This window comes from Mesocricetus auratus, unplaced genomic scaffold (assembly GCF_017639785.1).
Source record: "Mesocricetus auratus isolate SY011 unplaced genomic scaffold, BCM_Maur_2.0 Super-Scaffold_100676, whole genome shotgun sequence".
Lineage (NCBI taxonomy): Eukaryota > Metazoa > Chordata > Mammalia > Rodentia > Cricetidae > Mesocricetus > Mesocricetus auratus.
The window spans coordinates 12,825,373-12,846,054 of record NW_024429266.1 but is presented as its reverse complement, the minus strand read 5'-3'; the positions used below and the strand labels follow the sequence as shown (position 1 = coordinate 12,846,054).

General features: G+C 42.7%; 1 protein-coding gene across 3 annotated transcripts; it reads left to right on the top strand.

The window, feature by feature from the left end:
* Nucleotides 1–51: 51 nt before the first annotated feature.
* Nucleotides 52–19,667, top strand: Cnih4 (cornichon family AMPA receptor auxiliary protein 4). Of its 3 annotated transcripts, XM_040737615.1 has the most exons (5): nt 5,053–6,091; nt 8,599–8,667; nt 11,386–11,498; nt 16,740–16,880; nt 19,437–19,667. In XM_040737615.1, the coding sequence occupies exons 1-5, from the start codon at nt 6,023–6,025 to the stop codon at nt 19,462–19,464; spliced, it is 420 nt and encodes a 139-aa protein (XP_040593549.1). In that variant the 5' UTR covers nt 5,053–6,022; the 3' UTR covers nt 19,465–19,667. The 3 variants fall into 3 exon arrangements, with proteins under 3 accessions (XP_040593550.1, XP_040593551.1, XP_040593549.1); XM_040737616.1 differs by lacking the exons at nt 5,053–6,091; nt 8,599–8,667 and adding an exon at nt 52–187; XM_040737617.1 differs by lacking the exon at nt 19,437–19,667 and having other exon boundaries at nt 5,010–6,091; nt 16,787–16,880.
* Nucleotides 19,668–20,682: the final 1,015 nt, after the last annotated feature.

The window sequence follows — 20,682 nt, the reverse complement described above, 5'->3', positions numbered from 1 at the left end:
GGAGGACTGCGCTGCGAAGGGGAAAGAGAAGACCTGGAAGTGCGCGCGAGTTTCTAATCCGGTTCTTTTTCAGGATTGTCCAACAGGGCCAAAGCTAGGCCCGCTTTGAAGACATTCAACTTTATTGGTTCCTAACTGGGCAAACGGACAAGGACTCCAACCTCTGCGGCTGCGCAGACTCTCACAAGCAAGTAGTAAACTTCATGTTAAGCCAAGCATAGCAGCACAGGCTTGTAATTTTAATATTCGGGAAGCTTAGGCAAAGAAGATTGCTGAGAGTTCAAAGGCAGCCGGGCCAAGTAACAAGATGGTGTCTCAAAACAAAACAAAAAAATTGGGTTTGCCACATTCCAGGCTGGGGACCCCAACATGTTCTTGTTTTTGTTTTGTTTGTTTTGTTTTGTTTTGAGATATGGTCTCACTGTGATAGTGTGACTGTTTAGAACTCAGTCTGCAGCTTGAGGCGTTTTCCCCTTAGAGACATCTTTTCAGGCAAAACCAAGATTCGTGAGTTTGTTGCAGGAAAGAAAGAATTTCAGGGGAAGAACCAATATGAAGCAGAATTGGAATTTATTAAAAGATACGTTTAACAGTCTTAAGCTCGGTGGTTAATAGATACTTAGGGGAAGAACAAGATAAAACTCATGAGTATGGGTTTCTTGGCCTTTTCAAGGGAGAGTTGTGCATAAAAGTTTTTGCAGTGGGTATGTGTAGGAGCCTCTGAGTTGTTATTGGTGTTAGTTTTTAGGTCAGTTTTTCCAAGAGTAATTTACAAAAGGGGTTAAATGTTAAGAAAGTTGGAGTTGGGCTGGAGAGATGGCTCAGCCGTTAAAGGCTAGGCTCACAATCAAAAATCTAAGAAAGTTGGATTTATGAGGGGCATGAGGGCAAGTGCTGAAAATACAGAATTATAAGCATGTGCCACCGTGTCTGGCTTGGCAGCACACACACACACACACACACACACACACCTGCTCATTGTTTAATGTATGTGTGTATGAGTGTGGATGCTCAAGCACTATGGTATCATATGGAGGTCAGAGGATAACTAACCAGACCAGGCTCTCTCACCACCTGGCCTCCAGGGTCATATGAGGGTTCCTGTGGTAATGAGACCTAGGGGAAAACAAACACACAAATATTAAAACAGAAAGAAAAGTATACAGTTTTCTGTCTGTGGGCCCACACCAGACTCAACCACAATAATTAAATTACCATTTCCCATTATGATGAGTCTGAGTTGTAGATTAAGAGACCAAACTCATCATAATGAGAAATGGTAATTTAATTATTGTGGTTGAGTATGGTATGGGCTTTTACATTTTCTCAGGATAAAAAGGTGTATAAGGAATACAGACCAGGCCCAGTGTGATGAATGTAGCCCCAGAACTCAGGAGGCAGAGGCAGGTCCTGAGTTCCAGGTCAGCCAGGGCTACAATGAGATCCTGTTTCAAACAAAGAATACAGAAACTTCAGGGTTTTCTGATGAGGTTTGTGTGAGTTGTTTCTTTTTAATTTTTTCCTTTTTTTTTTTTGACATGGTTTCTTTATATTGTTTTGGATCCTGTCCTAGAACTCACTCTGTAGACTAGGCTGATCTCGAACTCACAGAGATCTGCGTGTCTCTGCCTCCCAAGTGCTGGGATTAAAGGCGTGTGCCACCAACGCCCGCTAGTTTCTTTTTAATTTTTAAAAAAGACCTTTTTTTTTGTTTGTTTGTTTTTGGTTTTGTTTTTCGAGACAGGGTTTCTCTGTGGCTTTGGAGGCTGTCCTGGAACTCGCTCTGTAGACCAGGCTGGTCTCGAACTCACAGAGATCCGCCTGCCTCTGCCTCCCAAGTGCTGGGATTAAAGGCGTGTGCTACCAATACCCGCTAGTTTCTTTTTAATTTTTAAAAAGGACTTTATTTTACTTGTTATTTGTGTGTGTGTGTGTGTGTGTGTGTGTGTGTGTGTGTGTGTGTGTGTGTGTGTGTGTGTGTGTGTGTGTGTGTGTGTGTGTGTAGACCAGAAGAGAGTGTTAGATACCCCGGAACTGAAATTACAGGCAGTTGTGAGCCTCCTGACATGAGTGCTGGGGCCCAAACTATGGGCCTCTGCAAGAACAATTGGTCTTTACCACTGGAACATCTCTCCAGCCAGCCCGTTTTAATTATTAAATACATTTATTTATTTGTATGTGTACATGCACTCAATCCACATGTGCCACCGTATGTCCAATGGCACACGTGCAATGGTCAGAGAACCTCAGAGGTGTTGGGTCTCTCCTTCCATCGTGTGACTGCAGAGGACTGAACTCACATGGGTTCAAGCTTATAGGGAAGTGTCTTTGCCCAGTTAGTCATCTTGCCAGCACAGGCAGGTTTTATTTTGTTCATTTTTTTTTTGTTGTTTTTTTCGAGACAGGGTTTCTCTGTGGCTTTGGAGGCTGTCCTGGAACTAGCTCTTGTAGACTAGGCTGGCCTCGAACTCACAGAGATCTGCCTGCCTCTGCCTCCCAAGTGCTGGGATTAAAGGCGTGCGCCACCAACGCCCGGCTTATTTTGTTCATTTTTAAAATTCATTTTTATTTCATGTATATGGTAGTTTGCCTGCTGTAAGACTTTCCTTGGCCTGCCAGTTCATAAATAATGACACAGAGACTTATTAATAGTTATGAAGAGTTGGCCTCAGCTTAGGGTTTTTTCCCAACTAGCTCTTATAACTTAAATTAACCTGTTTTTATTAATCCATGTTTTACTACGTGATTTGGTTACCTCTCCTTTGTACCATATGTCTGACTTGTTCTACATCTTCCTGGCATGTCTTTCATGCGACTAGATTCATCTGAAGTTCCTCTCTTTGCCCAGGAGTCCAGCCTATTCTCTCCCACCTATCTGTTGGCCATTCAGCTCTTTATTTAACATTCAGAAGGCACCTTGGCAAAGGCACATATTCACGGTGTAATCAAACATCCCACAACATTATAGTTACAGTTTTCTTTAGTTATGATAGATAGTAAATTAGGTACAAACCTCTGGACCCACTAAGAGTGAATAGGTAAGAATTTGCCAAGTACAAATGGACATTGTGAATATAATTCCTACCTGATAATTGTTCGGATTGTATAGTTTTACTATGTTAGAGTTGAAACCTTTCTTTTTTAATTACACAAAAGGCACCTTCTGATTGGTTTAATAAAGAGCTGAATTATTAGCTAGGCGGGACTTCTGGGGGAAAAAAGGAACTCTGGGTTAGAATCTAGCTGTGCAGGAGATGCCACCAAGATGAGAAAGAAGTCAGACATACAATACAAAGGAGAGGCAATCAAGCCATATGATAGAAAATAGATTAATAGAAACAGATTAAGTTGTAAGAGCTAGTTGGGGAAAAGCCTAGCTAAGGCCAAGCTTTTATAATTAAAATAGCCTCCGTGTTGTTATTTGTGAACTGACAACCCAAAGAAAAGTCCAACTCCAGCTTGAATATATGTCAGTGAACCATGCATGCAGTACTCCCAGATGCCAGAAGTCATTAAATCCCCTGGAACTGAACTTACAGATGCTTGTGAGCCTCCATGTGGGTGCTGGAAATGGAACCCAAGTCTTCTGCAAGAGCAGGTAGTGCTCTTAATCACTGAGTCATCTCTCCAACCCTGTGTTTTGTTTTTTAGCAGAGCAAGAATATAGGGTCCCATTACAAACCTTCCAGCACTTACTGTCTTCATTTCTGTGTGTGTTCCTCAGCCTGGTCTCTGCTGGTGTTCAGGTGTTTCCTCATGCCCTTCAAAGTGCTTCGAACTGCTTTTAATCGATATGGTTTACTTCCTGTCTTCCCACACACACACTTCCCATGCAGGGTACAGGCTTATTCTCTTGTATCTCTAAGGCTTAGGACGGTGCTCCACGTACAGTAACTGACATACACATATCAGATAATTGATTAGATAGACACACATACAAGGTACAGTGGGAACGTAGTAATAACCTGGTACATAAATCTTGACTGTACTTTAACCTATGAACCCTTAATGAATCTTTGGATTTACGATGTTGTCAGGCAAATCCAGTTTGTTTTGCCTTCATTCTAATTCTGTTATGTAGTCTCTCCCTTAAGTGACCTTCTTACTGACAAACTTGTTCTCCTTTCACAATTTAATGCACCAAAGAACCATAACAGTGTATTTTGTAGTGTAAATCTGATCAAGGTAATTTTTCTCTTAAAACTCTCTGGTATTTTCTCAGAATAAAAGTTAAATAGGCTGGGAAGATGGCTCAGAAAGTAAAGGAGTTTGCTGCCAAGCTGACAGTGTGAGTTCAGTCCCAAGATCCTACATGGCAGAGGGAGCGAACTAACTCCTACAGGTTATCCTCTGACCTCCACATGTGCATATATCCATATACACTAAATAAATGTAAAACATTACAAAAGTTAATATTCCCCCCAAAGCCTCCAAGGCCCATGTGACCTTGCCCTGTTTGCCTTTTACTTCTTGTTTTAAAAAAATATTTATTATGTATGCAGTGTTCTGTCTCCATGTACGCCTGCAGCCCAGAAGAGGCCATCAGATCTTATTAAGGATGGTTGTGAGCCACCATGTGGTTGCTGGGAATTGAACTCAGGACCACTGGAAGAGCTGCCATTGCTCTTAACCGCTAAGCCATCTCTCCAGTACCTTTGACTTCTTTTTTTTTTTTTTTTTGGTTTTTCGAGACAGGGTTTCTCTGTGGCTTTGGAGGCTGTCCTGGAACTCGCTTGGTAGTCCAGGCTGGTCTCGAACTTACAGAGATCCGCCTGCCTCTGCCTCCCGAGTGCTGGGATTAAAGGCGTGCGCCACCAACGCCCAGCTACCTTTGACTTCTTAAAACTCAATTTCTTGGGCTTTTTCGGTCCCTCGCAAACCTTCCAACACTTACTGTCTTCATTTCTGTGTGAGTTCCTCAGCCTGGTGTCTGCTGGTGTTCAGGGGTTTCCTCATGCCCTTCAAAGTGCTTCAAACTGCTTTTTTTTTTTTTTTTTTTTTCTTTTTACGAGACAGGGTTTCTCTGTATTGTTTTGGAGGCTGTCGGCCCAGCCTGGCCTCGAACTCACAGAGATCCGCCTATCTCTGCCTCCCGAGTGCTGGGATTAAAGGCGTGCGCCACCACCTTTTAATCGATATGGTTTACTTCCTGTCTTCCCCCCCTACACACACTTCCCATGCAGGGTACAGGCGCGTGGGCACCTTCCGTCTCCCTTCCTTGTATCTCTGATGCCTAGAACAGTGCCTCGCATACACTAGCTTCAGAAAATACAAGTGAAATAAAGGCTTCTAAAGGCTTGCCACCTGCCGCAGTTCTGGTTTTAGCATTGAGTTGCTCCCTTACTGCTCTCTCACCCTCCAGAGCACTTGTTTGCTGCGTTCACTACCGCACTGAAGGGTAAAACAGCTCTTGATCTACAGCAGGGGTGTAGACAGAACCATTTACTAAGAGAATGAATGGTTGAGTAAAACACCGGATTCTGTAAAGATCTAAAAATTCAGAGATGAGAAAGCTTGCTGTAACCGACACCAGGCAAGCAACTGGGCAAGCTCTTGAGCCCGGAGTGGTGAGGTTGGATTTGTGTTTCAGATGAAAAATTATGGGATGCAAATGAATAGAGTGTAGACACTAAAGCACCCCTGTGTGCGCATGCCTGTACTTCCAACACTGGGGAGACCCAAGTTAGAGGGCAGCCTGGGCTACAGAGTGAGGTCTTACCACCAAAAAAAAAAAAAAAGGCCCCCCCAACCAATAATGGTAGAAACGGAAGGATGGATAAAAAGGAAAAGAAAGACGAATTTCATACAAGGTGAGTAACTCCTTAGAAGTTACCAGCAATCAGTGGCTGGAGCTCACTAAGGGGAGACCCGCCGCCTCTTTCATTCACCAGGCACTAGTGAACTCCACTTCCCATCATGCATCGCGCCGGGAGGAGCCTTTCCTGGACCACAACTCCCGGCATGCTGCCTGTCCCGGCGGCGCGGCCCGGAGCTGGTTTGACGGGCGGAGCGGCGGCGGAGGATGGAGGCGGTGGTGTTCCTCTTCTCGCTCCTCGACTGTTGCGCGCTCATCTTCCTCTCTGTCTACTTTGTATCCTTGCTTGTGGCGGACCGGGGCCGCCGCTCATCGCCAGGGCAATGGGCGGAGGGTGGGCCCGGCAGGCGCAGGCAGGTGTGGGGTGAGGGGGCGGCGGCGCGGGCCCGGGTCGCGAGCTGAGGAGCCGCGCTGCGCCTCTGGCCGGCCTGAACCGGCTTCCCCGAGGGGCCGTCTCTCCTCCGCCTGCTCTCGCCCGCCGGTGTCCCCGGGAGTGCGAGGTGATCCGGGGCCGGAGCTGGCCGGCGGAAGGTTTTGCCGCCTTCTCTCGTCCCCGGCAGCACCCTTGCCCCTTTGTCCTCGCGGGTGTCTGCGCTTCTGGGGACTCCACACCCAGGAGATGACTCACTCCAAGAACCGGCGATGTGCTTCTTTCACGTGCGGTTCTTTGAAGAGTTTTTATTTTATCTTTATTAAAGGAGTTACTTCGGAAGCATCGTCGAAGTGTTTTTGGTTGCCCTCAGCAGTGGGAGATCTGCAAATTCAGTAACTACATGTGACTTAGTCCCTAGTTTCTAAACTTAAAAAAAAAAATCTTATCCGTGTTAAAATTCAGTGTTTGCCAGACCAGCAAACGGTGTTCAGCAATCTAGCACTGCAGTTATGTGACTACAGCTCTCTCGTTCTTGGGAGGTCATAATCTTTGTTGTAGCAGTGTTTTAATGCAGTAGTGTAATGCACAGTTGAGTTTTAAGTAATTAAGTATGACTAGAAAAGTGCATTAGGACCTTTGCATGTTACCCCTTTTCTGATCAAATTTAACCTTTTGTTTGGCACTGTGCAACTTTAGGGTAGCTGCACGGTATATTTTCCACTTTGTTGTGAGCTGACAGTTTGCTTTAATGAGAAGGGACAGAATTTGGGATTAGGAACTCTTGCTCATCACTATGTCTTACCTGCTTCGATTTTCTTTAGGATTGGGGTGTTTGTTTCCTAATTCCACACAATGAGAGCTTGTGTTAGACATCCAGCAGTAGCTGCCCTATTGCAATTATTTAGTAACAGTTTTTACTTTGATGATTTCTAATGAAAAGAGCCCTATGTTTTACTGCCTTTGAGGAACTGACTAAAAGAGCAACATCTCTTGCCTGGTGACTAATGTTTAGCTTGTGATATAAGGAACCAGAGCTGTTTGGCAGTTTGAAATGCAGTGCTTTTTTTTAAAATTAATTTTGCAGTTTGGAAAACTAGATTTGATCCTCTGAAACAGTCTTGATCTATACTAGATCGTTTATGCATTAACTGGAATTGTTTAACATTGGTTACAGGGTGCATTTTAGGGAAAACAACACATTACTGTGTTGTAGGATAGTTGCAGAGAATAGTTGGAAAATGGGCAGAATAGACTTCATGTAGACTATAGGAGTGTGTGGAATTTGAGTAATGAAGAAACCTACAGGAAAAAGGGGACAGATATTTGCAGTCATTGACAAGAGCAAGGTGCAGGGACAGGCATGCTCATTTCTGGGTGACGGTTAAAGAGCACCAGGAGTACTGATTGCTTTAGGCTGTAGAGATCAGGTTGGGAAGGAAGAATTAGATAAAAGAGGAGGACAGTAATGGCTTTAGGTCAAGGATACACAATTTTTGTTAGAAATAAGTTCCAGGGATGTTTTGTTGATCTGGGGGTGTGGCTCAGTGGTAGAGCCCTTCCATAGAATGGATAAGGCAATTAGGGGTGATACATTCATCTGGTGACTGCAGTTTATAAGGTAGTCTATTTGTGAAAGTAGTATGCGTTTTTACCACAAAAGCAACCATATGAAGTAATACATCTTGACTGGCTAGGTTTTATCATTCTACAATGTATATATAATTTGAAAAGTTATATGTGATAGTTACAGGCAGTTTTGTCATTTTAAAAGCTCAAAATACAGAGGTTTATTAGGAAGATGAATCTGCAGAGTAGATTGAAAATAGGAGTTTGGAAGATAAACCAACTGGGAAGAGGGTCTTCTGGATTTGATCAATAGTGCTAATTGTGGTATGGCATTGTCTGGTTATGAATTTGTGGGGAAAGTGATGAGTTAGGTGATACTTACTTGAGACTATTTTACTTTTTGTTACATTTATTTTTTGAGAGTGTTAAATGTATGCCATCCTGACCTTGAAATTCAAATTCACTATGTAGCTGAGGGTGTCCTTGAACTCACTCATCCCCTAAGTGCTCGAATTGCTTTCTGTATATAAATAATACTTGATTGTTAAACAGAAAGTATGGCTCCTGACAGATGGCTCATTAGGGTCAAGTGCCTTCTGTGCAGGGACCTAGTTCTGATCCCTAGTACAAGGGAAAAGTAGAAACAGAAAGGTCCCAGGAGATTGTTGGCAGCCAGTCTAGTCAAGCAGCAAGTTTCAGGTTTAGTCAGAGACCCTGTCTCAAAAAAGAAGGTGGAGAGAAACAGAAGATTGCTAACATCAGCCTCTGGCACATACATGTGCACATACACATACGTTACAAACACCAAAATTATGTATATATAATGCCTTATCTTGACCATCAGATCATTACATTGTCTGATTTAGAATGTGATTACATTAACGCTAGATCATGTTGCTCAAAATTAAACAAGGTAAGACATTTCTTTGCTCATTTTTGATTGAAGGCAATTCTTTTCACATTGTTTTATTATAGGTAGTATTTACTTTTTTTTTTTTTTTTTCATGTTAGGGTCCTGGGTTTTTGTAATGTTGTAGCCAGAACTGCTATGTTTTTCAGTATTTTAGACCATGAAGCTGTGCTAGATCTGATTTCTTCACTGTGCATGTTCCTGGTCTTCTTGTCCATGTGAGGCTGATTGTTCTTGTTTTCTGTGCCCATACTACCACCTCCCACTCACGGAAAAAGTGTTCAGTCTGTCTGTTGTTGAGTGAAAGAAGATCTTTCTTGTGTGGTTTGTGGGGGGGGGGGGAAATGGGCTCCATTAGTTAATTTGTTTTAAGGCCATTTTATATTTAGTATAATAAGAACTTTATATTGGCATAAATCCTCTGATTTGGGAGTTTAATCTAGATACAGGGAAACCATTTGTCCCTGACTCATTTTATGAGATGGACAGACAAAGAAGCTTTCTGGATAAAATCTCATGTAAAAATGTATTGAAGGGCACGTTTTGCTTGACTTGGAAAAAACGGTACCCGTGTGACTTCATATCTTAAGAGGCTCAGAGGAGCACTCGGGAGGCAGAGGCAGGCGGATCTCTGTGAGTTCGAGGCCAGCCTGATCTACAGAGCAAGTTCCAGGACAGCCTCCAAAGCCACAGAGAAACCCTGTCTCGAAAAACCAAAAAAAAAAAAAAAAAAAAAAAAGAGGTTCAGAAAAGGTTCAGAGGAGTTGTTAGTTGTTCCCTTAGTGAAAACGCTTGCTTCTTCATCTTTGTTGTTGTTTCCATACCTGGCTTGTTGTGCCATCTCTTTTTCTTTTCTGAGTAAGCTGATGTTCCAGTATTTGTGTCCTTATGATCTACTCTTGTAAAAATATGTCTTCATTGCTGAGCCTCAGAGTAGACAGTGATAATATTTCCCTTGTACTCCCACCCCCTACCTTCGTAGTGATGCACACCCTTAATTCCAGCACTCAGGAGGCAAAGGCAGGCAAATCATGTTCTAGCAGAGCCAAGGCTACACAGAGAAACCCTGTCTTGAAAACAAACAAGAAAGGATGGAAAAAAGAGTAAAAGGGGGAGGGGGATAATTGTCACATTTCTTTATTTTCTTAGTTTTCTGTTTACCTATTACTGTGTTTTTCAGACACATCTGCAAATCCTTCCATACTATCTTCTACAAACTAAAGTGCCAGGCATGGTTGTGAGTGCCTATAATCCCAGTATTTAGGAGACTGAGGCCAGAATTTTATCGTGATTTTGAGGCCAGCCTGGGCTTCATAGCAAGACCCCTTCTGCTTTCTCTCCTCCAAGTGAATTAGCAAAAGATTAAAAGGATGTATAGGGTTCCCTCTCGGGGAGGGGGGCATTTCTTTTTTCAGCCTGCATGTCTTGCTATCCTCTGGTTGGCTGTTCTGAGGCTATTTCATACTTCTCATTAGGTTGTGGCTCCCCGATTCTTGATTCTTGTGTCTTGCTTTTTGGCTACATTTTGGGGAAGTAACTTCTTGAGGTATAGCCAACATGTGGGAATTAGAGTTTTGAAAATGTCTGTTTTTGAACATATCTTACTGGTATCTTTGATTCTTTATCTGAGTACAGGATTGTAATCTGGCAAATATTTTTTCCTTGTGACTTTTAAAGATATTGCTTAGTAATATTGTGTTATCCATTGCTATCCAAGTTGCTATCCTTTTATTTTTATTATGTGTCTATATGGGCAAGTGAGTACAGGCGCCTGCATAGGCTAGAGATGTCAGTTCCCACTGGGGTTTGAATTATAGAAGGGTGTTACCTACCTGACGTGAGTACTGGGCACTGAAGTTGGTCCTCTGAAGAGACAGTATGTGCTCTTTAATCATTGAACTATCTTTGCAGTCCTTTTTAAAAATCTTTTAAGAACAATTTCTTTTCATGTTTTTATTTATGTGTTTGTGTGAGTCCATACGACATGTGTGCAGGTGCCCTAGGCGGGCAGAAGAGGCATGGGACCCCTCAGAGTTATAGACAGTTGGGGGCCACCTCATATGGGGGCTGGGAAACAAACCCAGGCCCTCCAAGAGCAGCCAGTGCAATAAACACTGAACCTCTCCAGCTTCCTATTTTAAAATTTCTATTTTTATTTTGTTGTTGTTTTGAGGTAGAGTAATAACTAAGTAGCCCTGGCTGGCCTTAAACGTGCAGTGATTTCCCGGCTTCCTAGTGCTGGGATTACAGGCACTTATTACACCTGGCCATTTCTTTTATTTTTCTGAGTGGCATTTGCTTCCTGAGGATAATGGAGATGGGGAAATTGTTTTGGAGAGGGAAAGGGGAAATATTTGAAGATGGACATTCTAACTGGAAAGACAGGCATATGGCTGTGAGCACATTAATTTAGAGCTGGAGGCTTTAGCATATTGCATAGATACAGGAATAGAAAATAAGTAGTACTCTGCTTTTCCCCTAGGGATTTAGACCTGCTTAGTGAAAGAGTCTAAGACTTTGCTTAGGGTAAAATACAACTGAAATTGAAATGCTTCCTCTTTAAGCTGTTATCAAATGTATTTGCCTAGGGTTAGAAGTCATATCTGGGGTGTCTGAGTCTAAAATAACAATTCTTTGTACTTTCATGAGTTTGACCTAAGTGTCATGTTCAGCCAGGAGAGATGGGTCAGGGAGATGTAATGCTTTGTTCTTTGCTTGCAGTGGGTAATACCAGAGTTGATTGGCCACACCATTGTCACTGTGTTAATGCTTGTTTCGCTGCACTGGTTCATCTTCCTTCTCAACTTACCTGTTGCCACTTGGAATATATATAGGTAAGTATAGTTTGTTTATGGTTTTGTGACAGTAGGGTTTTTTTTGTTTGTTTGTTTGTGTGTGTGTGTGTTTTTTTTTTCCCGAGACAGGGTTTCTCTGCATTTTTTTTGGAGGCTGTCCTCCAAACTCATTTTGTAGACCAGGGTGGCCTTGAACTCACAGGGATCCGCCTGCCTCTGCTTCACCAGTGCTGGGATTAAAGGCATGCGCCACCACTGCCCTGTTATGACAGTAGTCCTTAAAAAAACTTTTACAGATGGGTGTGGCGGTACATGTCTATAATCCCAGTGCTTGGTAGTAAGTAATCTCAGCATTTGGGAGGTGGAATTAGGAGAATCAGGAGTTTGAGTCCAACTTTGGTCATGTATCGAGATTGAAGATAGCATAGCCTACATGAAACCTTAAATAAAAGAAAATAATTAACAGCATGCTCTCCCCACAAAGATATCCCAGTAATTAAAATAAAGAACAAGAATTTTTATGAGATCAGAACAAATTATTGTTTACTTTGGTATATTAGACAGATAGTAGTTTGCATGTCTCAGTCTTGTGGTGAAGCACAAACAGTACATGTTTTAAGAGTAATCTACTGGGGCTGAAGAGATGACTCAGTGGTTAAGAGCACTGGCTGTGCCGGGCGGTGGTGGCGCACGCCTTTAATCCCAGCACTCGGGAGGCAGAGGCAGGCGGATCTTTGTGAGTTCGAGGCCAGGCTGGACCGACAGCCTCCAAAACAATACAGAGAAACCCTGTCTCGTAAAAACAAAACAAAACAAACAAACAAACAAACAAAAAAAAGAGCACTGGCTGCTCTTCCAGAGGACCTGGGTTCTATTCCCAGAACCCACATAGCAGCTCACGCCTGTCTGCACCTCCAGTTCCAAGAGATCTGTCATTCTTACATCAATGCACATAAAATAAAGTTAATAAAGTATTAAGAAAGAGTAATCTACTGCCGGGTGGTGGTGGTGGTGGTGGTGGTGGTGCACGCCTTTGATCCCAGCACTCTGGAGGTAGAGGCAGGCCAGTCTCAGTTAGAGCCCAGTCTGGTCTACAAAGCTACACAGAGAAACCCCGACTCGAAAAACAAAAAAAAACAAAACCAAAAAAGAGCGATCTAGACTGCCAGTGGTGGCACATGCCTTTAATTCCAACACTGGGGAGGCAGGAGCAGGCCAATCTTTTGAGTTTGAGGCCAGCAGGGTCTACAGTGTGAGTTCTAGTACAGCCAGGGCTGTTACACAGATAACCCTGTCTCAAATACTTTTCTTCTAAGACAGTCAAAAGCTTGAGACAATAGGTCTTTATTTGTCTCTGTAATACTAGAAATACATCAGAGAAAATTGCATTTTAGTGTCTGCAAACTAGGCAAACTTGTGTTTTCGTGTGGGAGTTTTTTGTTTGTTTATTTTAATGTTTTTGTTTGTTTTTTTCAGTGCAGATTAAATAACTAAATTTTTGATTAAAGAAATTAGATGGTTCAATGGTTAGGAGCACTCACTGTACTATAATGAGTGTGGAAGTTTAGATCCTAGCACCCAGTAGCCCAGCATCCTGCATTCCTACAGAGAGATAGACAGACAGACAGACAGACAGACACACACACACACACACACGTAAATAAATTGGTGTTTTTTAATTTTGAAAGTATATTAGTCACTTTTCTCATTGATGTGACAAAAATACCTTTAGAAACAGCTTAAAAGAAAGATTAATTATCTGAGCAGTGGTGGCGTTTTAATCCCAGCACTCGGGAGGCAGGGGCAGGCAGATCTATCTGTGAGTTTGAGACCAGCCTGGTCTACAAGTGCTAGTTCCAGGACAGCCTCCAAAGCCACAGAGAAACCCTGTCTCAAAAAAAGAAAGGAAAATTATTTTTAGCTCACCATGTCAGGACTTTCAGTTCATGGTTGCTTGGTCCCAAGCCCTTGTCCAGGAGGAACTTCTTCACTCCATGGCAGCTGGAAACAGGGAACAAAAAGAAATAGAAGGAACGAGGGCAAGAGACAGTACCAAGTATATGTACAGTGACATACTTGTATCTAGGCCACCTGCTGCCTTTCACCGCTTCCCAATAATGCCTTCATAGTATGAGTACTTGAAGGTCTTGATCCGTTGATTAGGTCACAGTTCTCATCATCTAATTGCTCCTGGAAACTTCACAGGCACACAGGTGTTGTGCTTTAATAATTTGGCCTTTCTTTATCTTTTATATTAACAAGATTAACCATCCTTCTGAGGGCAGGTGTGGGGGTGTTGGCAAGAACCTTTAATCCCAGCACTCAGGAGGCCTAGGCAGGCAGATCTCTCTGAATTCGGGGCCAGTCTAGTCTACAGAGTAAGTTCTAGGATATCTAGGGCTACATGAAGAAATCCTGTCCTTGAAAAAACAAACAACAACAAATTAGTCATCCCTGGAAATTTGTTCAGAAATAACCCAAGGGAAACACTCATTTTCAAGCTGTTACAGTTTGTAATTTTGTGAAAAATTGTGGAATAATATTTTTTGGGGTAGGGTGTGTATGAATGTATATCATTTGTGTAGGTGCCCATGGAGGCTAGAAGAAGGTATTGGATCCCAGGGAACTGGAGTTACAGATGGGTTTGAGTTGCCTTGTGGTGTTAGGAACCAAACCTGGGTCCTATGTAAGGGTTTGTTGAGGGACAAAACCACTCATTGGCTGATTGTTAAATATGATATTATAAAATGCTGTTAGAATAAATATGAGTCGTATGTGATGGTATACACCTTTAATCTTGTTACTTGGGATGCAGAGGCAGACAGATCTTTGTAAATTTGAGGCCAGCCTGGTCTACAGAGATAGTTTCAGGACATTCAGGACTTCACAGAGAAACTCTGTCTCAGAGTTGGGGGAAATGTCTCTGTAAGATAAGGCTGTGGGCAGGCAAGCCTTTAGGACATTTTAGTTAGTGATTGATTGGGGAGGGCCCATTGTGGATGGGTATACCCCTGGATTGATGGTGGTCCTGAATTTTCTAAGAAAGCAAGCTGAGCCAGGTGGTGGCGGTGCACACCTTTGGTCTTATTACTTGGTAGTCAGAGGCAGGCAGATCTCTGTGAGTTCGAGGTCAGCCTGGTCTACAGAGAAAGTTCCAAGAGAAGTCAGTAATCAGCACCCTACCATGATCTCTGCTTCAGTTTCTAACTCCAGGTTCCTGCCCAGTTTGAGTTCTTTCCCTGACTTCCTTCATTGATGAACTATGATGTGAAAGTATAAGTCAAAATACCCTCTCCTCCCCAAGTTACTGTTGGTTGTGGTGTTTCATCACAGCAATAGCAATCCTAACTAAGACAGTCATGTTGATGTCAAGCTCGCCAGCACCGTAGATGATGGATGTCCTTGAATCTCTCTCACTTCTGTCTCCAGAGTGCTGAGATAACAGGCATGCACTAGCACGCTCACTTTCTGCTTTACTGAGAACCAAACTCAGTGCTTTGTACATGATAGGCAAGTACTCCAACAACTGAATTCTATCCACAGCCCTTTCTACTTTATCTCTACATTTACAGATTCTGGAAAGACATATGCAGATGAGTGCATGGTCTTTTTCGACTGGCCTCTTAGTATATCAGTTTATTTGTAGCTTGTATGAGCACTCAATTTCTTTTTTCCCCCCAATCTGGGATTAAAGGTGTGCCCAACACAACCAGCTGAACTCAGGGTTTTGTGTATGATGGGGAAAAGCTGTTCCACTTAGTCACATCTCCAGCCCACATGTTATGTTTTTAGGAACTTTGGGGAGATTTGTTTTTTTCGTAAGCAGCATGTATTGAATAGAGAAGGATTCACTAGTACTGAATAGAGAAGGGCCAGTTCAGGGAGTGGAGAAGAGATTATACTGTTGGAACAGGGTTGTGTAGTGGGAAGAAAAAGACAGCTTGTAAAGGGTAGCAGACAGATCAGATGACAGGAACTCAGTGGGTTGGCTGTGCAAGATGATAGAGACAAGAACTGGGGAGGAAGAAGCCTTAAGTATCACCAAGGAACTTAGGTAGCAGAATTCTGAGCTGTAATCTTTTTGAGACTGTGGAGGTATTTGGATATTCAAGTAAAAATACCCTCTATTCAGGTATGGATAGGCCAGTAGGATTTGGGGGAGAATTTAAGACTGGTGACGCTCAGAGAGGCTTTTATATTTCACAGAAATGACATTGAGAAACTCTGTGGCAAGAGTGAGGCAATCAAGAAGCCTGGACATGTATGCAAGAGGAGGCTAGTTATGGTGCTGGTTCAGACATGCATGTTACACATATGGCACAGTCTGAATGGTGAAGCCTAGTTTTCCTTCTCAGTTTACATAAACAAGTTTCTGAGAGCCAGCTGTGGGAATACATAATCCAGAATCTCAGCACTCAAGAAGCTGGGACAGGATGACCCTCAAGTTCAAAGCTAGACTGCTCTATGTGTGGAGTTAGAGGCCAGCTTGAGCTGCAGGGTGGGGCCCTGAATCAGATACCAAGACAAGGGGCTAAGGAGATGACTCAGTGGTCAAAGTGGGAGCATGACTACTGCAATTCAGATCCCAGCACTCAGTGAATACCAGGTGAGCCTGTTGGCCTGGGCCTGCCTATAATCCTGACTCTTGGTGAGGACAGGTGATCCCTGGAGATGTCTATCTAAACTAGCTGAATTAGGCAGTTCTGAGTTCAGGCAAGAAACCCTACTTTGGGGCTGGAGAGATGACTCAGCAGTTAAGAGCAATGGCTGCTTTTCCAGAGGACCCAGGTTCAATTCCCAACACCCACCTGGCAACTCACAACTGTCTGTAACTCCAGTTCCAGGGGATCTGACACCTTCACACAAATGCACACAAAATAGATTAAAAAACAAAAACAAAAAACCCTACTTCGATATAAGAGGTGGACAGCAACTGAAAACAATACCTGATGTGACCCTTTGACGCGCGCGCACGCGCACACACACACATACAGACCTAAGACTCTAATGAGAAAGACCTAAAGAGAGACAGAAGGTGTGTTAAAGGTTCTCAGTATTTACTAGGTATTACTACTACATTTGTTCTAGTAGGTAGAAGATTAATGAAAAGTTAGCAGTTGTTTCCAAAGGAAAACCAGATGGAGCTCAAGATGCCATCATACTGCTCTATTTTGTCTGAATTTAAGCTGCAAGGACTGGTCCACATTTGTAGGTTGATTACAGTTTTTCAGTATTGGTTCTGAGATTTGATTTCCTTCTAATGTGCGTATCTTTTATCAGGTTCATTATGGTGCCAAGTGGTAATATGGGAGTGTTTGATCCAACAGAAATACACAATCGGGGGCAGTTAAAGTCACACATGAAAGAAGCAATGATCAAGCTTGGTTTCTACCTGCTTTGTTTCTTCATGTACCTCTATAGGTAAGTTTACAGACCTCTACAGTGTACTGGGTGCTGTGCCTGTTTTGGTTGGGTTCATGAGGTATTGTTGAACTGTAGGATTTTGTATTGGCATTGTAAGACTTTGGGGAGTTATGTGAATTTATTGTGTCTGTGTAGATTTTTTTAATGTATGTCATTAATTAGTGTTCTGTCTAACCTATAATAGAGTTTTCTATAATTTTTAAGTTATTCCTTAGCTATTGAGGCTATTCATTTTCTGTCTTAGAATCTAGCTGAGAGTCCCTGTCTCCAGCCCCAAGACACTGGTTTTTAAAATTCATTTTAGCCAAGAATAGTGTTACACATCTGTAACCCCAGCACTTGAGACAGGAGAATCACAAATTTAAGACCATTGAAGACTACTTATTAAGTTCCATGGTTCCCAAAGTTACATCAAGATCCTGTCTCAAAAACAAGAAAACAAAGAGCTGAGCGGTGGTGAGCACGCCTTTACTCCCAGCAAAACACTCGAAATCAAAGGAAGATGAATCTCTGTGAATTCAAGGCCAACCTAGTCTACACAGCGGAGTTCCAGAACAGCCAGGGCTGTTACCCAGAGGAAACCCTGTGTTGAAAAGAGAAGTAAGCTGGGCAGTGGCAGTGCACACCTTTAATTCCAGCACTTGGGAGGTAGAGGAGGTGGATCTCTGAGCTCCCGGACAGCCAGGGCTGTTACAAAGAAACCCTATCTTTAAAAAAACCAAAAAGAGGATCTGGAGAGATGGCTCAGAGGTTAAGAGCACTGGTTGCTCTTCCAGAGGACCTGAGTTCAATTCCCAGCAACCACATAGTGGCTCACAACCATCTGTAACAAGATCTGGTGCCCTCTTCTGGCCTGCAGGCAGATCACTGTATACTTAATAATAAATAAAATTAAAAAAAAAAACAAAAAGGGAAAAAAAAGAAAACAAAAAACCTCAAACAACAAGAAAACAAAACAAGTGTGAGTAGCATTTTAGGGGCAGGGTTAAGGTGTGGGTCTTTACAGCTAGGTAAGATGGGCAACCTGTGTAACTAGTTTGTCAGGTGTACTGTACCCCCTTTTAGGTGTGTCCTCCTTTTGTCTATCCTTTTTCTTTGTTAGCTTAAAGATTTGTCATTTTTAGCCATACCTCTGAATGTCATTCATAGTTGAATGGGTTGGAATGGATGCTTTTGTCTAAAAGTGATTTTATTACCAAGTTATCAGCTTTCATTTCAGGGTTTTTATGCTTCTCTCACATCTGCCACAGTAGCAGGCATTCGGAGATTGTTAAATGGAATTAAAGTTTTGGGGGGAAAAAGGTTCCCATGCTTAGAGAATGGTGGAACCCATGCCTTTCTTTGGTTTGTATGTAGGTCAAGGCGCTACCTAGGGTCTACTACTTAGTGTGAGATTTGGAGTGCACTTCCTAGTCTCTGTATCCCTCGGGTTTTCATCTGAAATGGGCTGTTACTAACACCTATCAAAAGGATTGCAGCATGAACGAAGTGTTGTTCTTTTGCTGCAGCGACAGACAATGAAACAGGAATCACGAGTCAACAAACCCACGTGGAGTTTATTGAAGGGAAAGGGAAGAGAAGGAGGGGTGTTATTGGCCAACCGGGAGCAGAGAGAAAGAGAGAAGCAGAGAAGAGGGGCAGAGAAGGGAGAGCGAGAGAGGAGAGAGATGAGAGAGGGGGAGGGGGAAGGAGATGAGAGAGCGCAAGAAGGTGCTCGCTTTAAAAGGGGTAGCTTGCACATGCGTACTGAGTCCTTAGCAGCCCTGTAATGCGTGACGTAGCCATGATGTGGCCACGCAACACAGGGCCCATTGAGCTGCCTAAGTATCTGCCTGAATGCTTTATGGGTGTCCCACGCATTGTCAGGGGGCAGGGTCAGCATAATTCCGGGTTCCAGCACTAAGTGAGGATTCTGCACAAGGCAAAGATCTGGCTAGGGAATACTGTGTGCTTTTGTTGTTGTTGCTTTTTGCCTGTGCATAGCTTTTATTTTATTGTTTTTTCTTTCTTTTAAAAACAAAGTCTCTGTGTAGCTCTAGCTTTCCTGGAACTCCTCTCTATACCAGGCTGACCTCTGCCTCTGACTCTGCCTCTTGAGTGCAGGGATTAAAGGCTTGTGCATGGCCATATTTTTAAAATGTTTATACTTATTTTTAGTTTGTGTGTGAGTGCTCATGTATGTGGATGTGTGCGTGTGAGTTCAGGTGCCCTTGGAGGCCAGAGGCACTCCCTGGAACTGGAGTTAGAAGTAGCTGCTGTGAGCAAGCTGACATGGGTGAGCAGTGAGTGTTCTCAGCTGCTGAGCATCTCCCTAGCCCCTGGTTATTTTTAATGACAGCGCCAAGTTGGTTTTAGATTTTACTCTCTTCCTCTCATCTCCATTTGCTTATTGTTTTAATGAAAACATTAGAGGCTTTTATCTGTGTATTTCTGTTAGGTTTAAGTGATTGCAGTAGATATTTCTTGATGAACGTGGGGATGCAGGTTTGAATGGACCAAATTCCAGGAGAGTCCTAAGGAAACATTAGTAATTCCAGTTTCTTCTTTCCACAGTATGATTCTAGCTTTAATAAATGACTGAAGCTGGAGAAGCCGGGGTTGAAGTCAACCTACACTACACTGCACAATTGAGGAGCCAGAGACTACTTAAACCACCCTTAAAACCATGACCATAGCAGTATATATTTTGGTCTTTGAACAACAAAAAACAAAAAAACAAAACAAAAAAAAAACTTGACTATTTTTGCTGTATTTTTACCACATAAAGTATTTTAAAAAAATGAATTGAGTTTTTGTAGATTTCTGATTCTCAACCCAATGTGTGAAGGTGTTTTGTGTCCTCTGTGGCTGTGGTAGGGGTGGGAGTGTGTGCCAGCTTTGCATGCCAAAGGAAGAAAGGACACACCTAGAAGAGTCCTTGCTAGATGAGCTGGGCTCCCTTGAAGTCAGAAAAGCCGACTTTTTTTTGAGGGACTTTTTCAGCTAAGTCTTTCAAAAGAAAATGACATTTTAAAATATATTTATTTATTTGTAGCATTTGAAATCTTATAAGCCATGAGCCTAGGTACAATATAATTCTGCTTATAGAAAGGAAAAATAATTTTTAAAATCAAAACTTTATCAAGAACTTTCATTTTAAAGCTTGTATCGCCATAATCCCCCCATACACTACTACTACTACACACGCACGCACGCACGCACACACACACACACACACACACACACACACACAAAATCACCTTTGCTCTTGCCAGGCCTTATTTTTGCATCATAATTGTTCCATTTATATTTGATCTCTTTAGTAATGTTTTAATGGATTTGGAGAGGAGACTTGGTGGAAGACACTCAGAATCAGGAAGAGTCAGTCATCGTTAGTTGAAACGCCTGTGAGTACTCTCGGTGCAGAATTAATTGCACTGACCACTTTGTGGATTGGAAAACCCAGCCCAAGTCCTTGCGTGCACACGGCAGTACCTCAGCACTCTTTAAACTCTTGCTCTGGCAGTGAGCCCCAGACTGTTTGTCACATCTTGCAGTGCAGTCTGAACTGGCAATTCTTCCTCCGTCCTGTTTGCACTTCAGGGTTGGTATCTGAAACTCTGAGATTTAAGAAAACATGGCTGTTCACTTTGTTCAGGGTTGGTATCTGAAACGCTGAGATTTAAGAAAACATGGCTGTTCACTTTGGCATGCTGGACCTTGGTGGCAAATCTGTGGTTCCCCAGAAGATTAAATCTTTAAATGCTGCAAGTCTTACTGAGTGAGGTGGGACGCTAGATTCCCTGTCAGAATGGGAGTG

Coding starts and splice junctions, on each gene's coding strand:
- Cnih4 (XM_040737615.1), top strand. CDS start 6,023: ATGGAGGCGGTGGTGTTCCTCTTCTCGCTCCTCGACTGTTGCGCGCTC. Junction 6,092..8,598: donor TCTTCCTCTCTGTCTACTTT/GTATCCTTGCTT, acceptor CTTGACCATCAG/ATCATTACATTGTCTGATTT. Junction 8,668..11,385: donor GTTGCTCAAAATTAAACAAG/GTAAGACATTTC, acceptor CTTTGCTTGCAG/TGGGTAATACCAGAGTTGAT.